The sequence below is a fragment of the Dicentrarchus labrax genome, unplaced genomic scaffold (genome assembly GCF_905237075.1).
Source record: "Dicentrarchus labrax unplaced genomic scaffold, dlabrax2021, whole genome shotgun sequence".
Lineage (NCBI taxonomy): Eukaryota > Metazoa > Chordata > Actinopteri > Moronidae > Dicentrarchus > Dicentrarchus labrax.
The window spans coordinates 11,141,965-11,147,999 of NW_026136721.1; the positions used below are offsets into that span (position 1 = coordinate 11,141,965).

Sequence of the window (6,035 nt, forward strand, 5' to 3'; positions counted from 1 at the left end):
TGCTATATCTTTCTGGACTGTGTGAAGGAACATCCATCACGCTTTATTGAACTGAAGGTGTATTTCTGAGTTACATCAGACGTTTCAGACAACATACAGATTTTGTGGCTTAGATTGCCCTAAAAATCACAAATACAGGTGGGCCACAAAGTAAAATGACGATGTCATGTTCCCGTCATGTTTCCAGCTGTGCCAGATGTGAAAATGTATACCTGCAAATAAGAATTTTTCCTTTTTTATCTACAAAGGGAGCGGGTCCTCTTCTATGGAGCTGGCCATATTGAACTGCCATGTTTAAGGCCAGAGCGGCCACTGTAGGGGTTTCAGTTTGTTACACACTGGTCCTTTTAAATCAAATAAAATCAAGTTCTCTGACAACACAATGCATTCTTTATTGTTGGGTAAAATTATATTTTCTTTTACAAATCCCCTTTGCTTATGCTTTGATCTGTGATGTGTAGCCTCACTCATTTCTCCTCATCTGCTCTGAGAAGTGTTTTGTCAGCTTGAATGTCTTTTTGGATGGTGGACCCCGACTGATCCAGTCACTGAATCCAGTCCAAGGTGTAGGACCTGAGTCTGTCCTCCAGTCTCCACTACAGGACGGAGAACAGGCAGACGAGGATGCATAAATTAGAGACCTGCCCCAGGGTGCTCACTTAATTTCCCCTCGCTGTCGGACACTTCCCCTTTTTTTTCTACATTCATGTGACTCTCAGCAGTCACTGAGTGGGGTAAGTGTGTGATTCACCCCTTCACACCGCGCTCCATGTGACCATTCACTGGTGTGAGCATTTGAGGATATTCAAATCTGCAGGATTTCTATGAGGCCGGCCACTGAATCCACGATATGATCAGTTTCACCTCATCTGGTGAACAGCTGCGGCCCTTCCTGTCCTTATCAGGACACGTGACCGGGCCTGCGCAGCCACAATCGACCAGTTTGCTTGTTCCCTCGTGAGCACTTTTCGCATCTCACAGACTTCCCTCTTGCAGCCAACGCCCACAACAATATTTCACCCTCCCACACAAGGAAAAAGACGAAGGGCTTTAATTTAATAGCTTTCTCCGACTCCCACTGTGAGGAGGGAGATTCAGATTATTGTCCATGCACACTCTGAACCACTTTGTTCGCCCAGAGGTGGAACAGCCAGGTTATTGCTTCTTACAGCTTATTGCTTTTTCCTGTTATTATTTGTCCCAGTGCCTCTTGATTACAGCAGTGGAGGGAATGGGAGCGAAGAATTCTGTGACAGGCCGTTAAATGTGAGCCTGGTCAGCCTGGGTATTAATATTATGAATCTCTTATTGGGGCTATGGCCTTAGAAAAAGACTTTGCATGTAACATGTACAAGTAAAAGTCTCACTTTAAACTGACTGCACTCTCTTGTTAGATCCTTAATTTATGTCAACATCAAGTTATTATGTTAATTTGCCTCCCCTGAGGCCAAATATACATTGATTGTCAGTTTGTCTCTTGTTTCAACCTATATTTCACTGCCTCTCTTTTTGACCCTCTGTCCCTCTCTCTCTCTCTCTCTCTCTGCCTCTCTCTCTCTCTTTGATGATGGGGGTATTTCTATTCTGTGGGGGCTGTGAGCTCAGCGAGTTTGTTTCTGTGTCTATAATCCCCTCTCTCTGGGCGCCAGCATATAAAAGCGTCGAGGGGCCTGCCGCACTCTCACACAGACCACCAGTCTCACCCCCGAGTCTACTCCTTTACGCACACACTGCCACAGGTAAGACAGTGGACAAACATCTTACAGAACGAGAAAAGAAAAGAAAGGCGGGAGGTAGAGAGCAAGAATAACCTGATGTAATACCTAAAAATAAGAAAATGTTATCATAGTTTGAGCTCAAGATATGTGTCTTTCGCGCAAATCAATAATAGTGGACAATAAATGCACCGTGGCCTGTTTATGTCAGTATAAACTGTGCTAAATATAATGCTTGAATCTAGTCAGGTTGGTTCCACAAATACAGCACTTAAATTGCCAGAGTGTTCTGTTTTTAATTTCAGGTTCAAACCTCAAAAAGATTTCAGGCTACCAAAAAAAAAAAAAAGTTAATATGTTTAAATTTAAAAATGTTTGTTTTGGTGATTTGCAAAGAATGAACGCCTGTAAGTAATATTTACTTCATTTTGTTTTGTACCGAGGACTTAGGTAATGTTGATGGGTTTTGATGCAAAATATTGACAAGATAGTAATTTGTGTGTAACTATAGAGGGATTTGCTTTAAAAAAAAAGTTGTTTAATGTTTACCCCCCTCACCCCAATCCTTTTCAAACAGTCTCTTAATAGGACAGTAAAAGACAGCTGATAAACAGCGATTCAAAGCATCTTTTCTTCTCTTCTCAGTCATCATGTCTGGAGATAAATCCAAGTCTGCTTCCCAGACTGATGGGAAGGCGGCTCAGAACAAGATGTCTGAGATGGGCATGATGTCCTACAAGGTACAGTCACACACACACACACACACACACACACACACACACACACACACACACCACACCACACACACCAGATGATCACACATCTGCAAATATATCATACAGTGTTTTATTACACTGTGTGAAGCAGCTGGCCTCTGTAACAGTTTACCTTCTGAGCTGATGTTTATTATCACAACCTGCTGGTTACAGCTCAGTGAGTGGGCGGTCAACTACTACAACTGGCCCAAAAATACCATGTGAGGCTAGTGTGCGTTAAGTCACTGGGGATAATCATAACAACACAGCAACATCATTTTACTCTGCCTCTCTCTTGTTTGGCCACTTACAATCTTCTACCACAGTCTTTCCCTCGTATTTTGACTTTCCACAGATGTTACCCTTGACTTTGAAACCACCTCTGTGACCTCCTCTCTCACTCCCATTCTCTTTCTCTCTCCTTTACCCCAAATATCCAGATGTGTGTGTATGACCAGGAGAACTTCCAGGGCCGCTGTATTGAGATCAACGCCGAGTGTATGAATGTGTGTGACATGGGAATGGATAGGGTGCGCTCCCTGCGCGTCGACTGTGGCCCGTAAGTAGCTTGTGCATGTACAGCTGCACGCACGCACACACCCACCCACACACACATGCAAGTGCCTATAATGTACCCAGCACCCACACTCCTCTGAGCGCAGAGCCGGTGATTTCAGAATTGTACCCCACCATTATGTGACATTTCACACTTCACATTTTGGGCATTTGGATAATGCTTTTATCCCGAGTGATTTGCAGAGAGTGCAGCAGTAGATTGAACTTCAGTGTCTAAACTAGTAACATAACATAGCAACAAACAGCAGTGACTGGAATAAATGATCACGTGAACGATGTGGAGCAATAATATAATCGAAGAAAATAAAAAGAAGGAGATGAGGAGAATGTTTTTTTCAAAAGTAAGAGCAAATAGAACAGAAAAATTATTCCTCAAAGCATGTCCATTATACAGCACCTAAAGGGGACACCCAGTGATTTTGTATTGCCACTGTGCAACACTAAATCACTGGATGTCCCCATACTCAAAATCGGAGCAGCAGAGGCTGAGATTTCCTGACTTACACTGACAGCGTCATCAGGCTTGTTTCTCAAACTTTGGAAAGCTCGTACAACTTTTGTTTTCGGAAGCTGAGTAGTGCTCTTCATGATGACTAAATTTATCTTCATGCATAAAATCAGTGCTCCCTTAGAAGGCAATACAACAACCGTACATCACGCTTAAAGCTCATCACCTCTCTCCCCTCTCGTCCTCGTGACCTTTCCTCCCCTCCCCAGCTTCGTGGGCTGGGAGCAGATGAACTTCTGTGGTGAGATGTTCATCCTGGAGAAGGGCGAGTACCCCCGCTGGGACTCCTGGAGCAACTGCCAGAAGAATGACTACCTGCTGTCCTTCAGGCCCGTCCGCATGGTAAACCCGTCAACAAAATACTCTCCTGACTTTGGCAGCTTGTATCCATACACCTAGTTTGCTCGGCTTTTCTTCTCATTTCAACCACTTTCTCCGCCAACTTTTAGGACCCCGAGAAGCACAAGATCTGCCTGTATGAGGTTGGAGAGTTCAAGGGTCGTAAGATGGAGATCATGGACGATGATGTCCCCAGCCTGTTCTCCTACGGTTTCACCGACAGAGTTGGCAGCATCATGGTCAGCTGTGGAACGTGAGTATGGCGACACATTACTAGCACTTTCTCATCTTTTATGAAAGAGTTGCTTGCAGTTTGTGGGAAATACACGTATTCGTTCTCTAGCCAAGACTTAGATGAGAAGATTAATAGCACTATAGCACTGTCATGTCTGTACATTAAATTGAGCCAACAGACGTCAGCAGCTCAGTGTCTGTGTCAGAGGTGTGGCAGGAAACAGAGGCTGTTTTTGAAATGCTGTGATTACTTCATTTGTACTGCTCCTCGCTGCCTGAAAGAAACAGCTGGGAGGCAGGCTGCACAGTGGTTTTGTTACCTGACAGCATGACAAACAGATCGATGTCTTTATTAGATGTTTATCCTCCCTGATTTGTCTCCATCTGTGTTTCTAGCATCTTTCTCTCACATTTTATGTCTGTTACTCATCTTTCAACCTTGTGTTCTTGAATCAGTTTTTTCTGATCAATCATGTTCCTACCCACCCATCACTTTCTGTACTGCTACAACCTTGCAATACATGCCCACTTTGGTGTATGTAAATGTAAATTTCCTCCCCCTCTGCTCTTCCCCCGTCTCCCCAGCTGGGTGGGCTACCAGTTCCCCGGCTACCGTGGCAGCCAGTACCTGCTGGAGAAGGGCGAATACAGGCATTTCAATGAGTATGGTGCCCGCTGCCCCCAGATGCAGTCCATGAGGCGCATCCGTGACATGCAGTGGCACCCACACGGCTGCTACACCATGTCCTCCAAGTGAAACCCAGCGAGGGCGAGGAAGAGAGGGATCAGAGGAGAGCTGGAGTTGGAGGGCGGGCACAGAGATGGCGTAGGAGGCGAGGGAGTGAGAGCGAAGAAGGAGAGGAGGAGGGAGAGGATGTAATATTTCCTCCTCTGTCCCAAAGTCTCTTAGTGGTTTGAGTGCAGCATGAAGGGAATACAGTAGGTTGTTATTTTTAGTTGTAATCTAGCGACCAATGAAAAGTTATTCAAAGGGAAGGAGGAGATAATTACACAGACAATATCTGATAATAAACAATTTTTGTTCTCCCTTTCGCACCGTCTCTGTTTGTCAGCTCCCTTCTCCCCACTTTCCTCTCTCTCCTCCCCTCCCCGCCTCTCTCCCCCTCAAACTTCTCTTCCACATAACACCAACGTCAGCCCTCACTCAGCCCATTAGAGCCTGAATGACGGCAGTACCAGTGTGGATTTGTGTGTGTTTGTGTGGTGGGGGGAACTGAGACAGAGGAAAACAGCAAAGGAAGTGGTGGTCAATTCTCTGAGCTCAGATCCTGCAGTCACATCAACCCTAAACCCCAATAAAGTATCTCACACCCTGTTCCACTTTCAATGACGTCTTATTTAACAGATATGGTTGTGATATATATCTCCCAAATGCATGGACTGATTATGAAACAATGGACCCCTGGGCATAGACACATAACCTCTTCCTACCTACCCAAACAGCCCCCACCACCCTGCACATTATTTTGCTCTCTAAATGTGAGCTTTTGGTTGAAAAAGGATCCTGAACTTAAAGCTGCTACAATCAATATGTGTTTTGTATTACAAAAGTTGCTCACAGTGACAAACCAATAGAATCATCACCCGCCATTTACACCAAAAAAAAAGCTCTGATAAACCAACTGTGCACGACCTGCCCAGGACCAAAAAACAAATACAAAATAATGGCATCTAGCTAGTGAACAAAGTAACAGCTTAAGAGCCAGATATTTCCTTGAGGAGCAAAATCAGAACTAAAGGAGTTTCAATATAGGACCCAGATGGCCAGCAATACAACTCCAAATGAATGCTAATGTGGCTCTGTATCTTATGGATGTGTAAATACTAAATAGGCACCTTTTTGCTAACCAGTTCGTATTCTAAACTTAAAAGGAGATAATATGTCAT

The 6,035-nt window shown here is 44.4% G+C and overlaps 1 protein-coding gene across 2 annotated transcripts; it reads left to right on the forward strand.

Annotated features, from left to right (window-relative positions):
* The first annotated feature begins 1,093 nt into the window (after positions 1-1,093).
* Positions 1,094-5,463, forward strand: crybb1l2 (crystallin, beta B1, like 2). 2 transcript variants are annotated; one of them, XM_051384037.1, is made up of 7 exons: positions 1,094-1,154; positions 1,650-1,739; positions 2,361-2,455; positions 2,911-3,029; positions 3,764-3,896; positions 4,004-4,146; positions 4,713-5,463. In XM_051384037.1, the coding sequence occupies exons 1-7, from the start codon at positions 1,109-1,111 to the stop codon at positions 4,882-4,884; spliced, it is 798 nt and encodes a 265-aa protein (XP_051239997.1). In that variant the 5' UTR covers positions 1,094-1,108; the 3' UTR covers positions 4,885-5,463. The 2 variants fall into 2 exon arrangements, with proteins under 2 accessions (XP_051239997.1, XP_051239996.1); XM_051384036.1 differs by lacking the exon at positions 1,094-1,154 and having other exon boundaries at positions 1,553-1,739.
* The last annotated feature ends 572 nt before the right edge of the window (positions 5,464-6,035 follow it).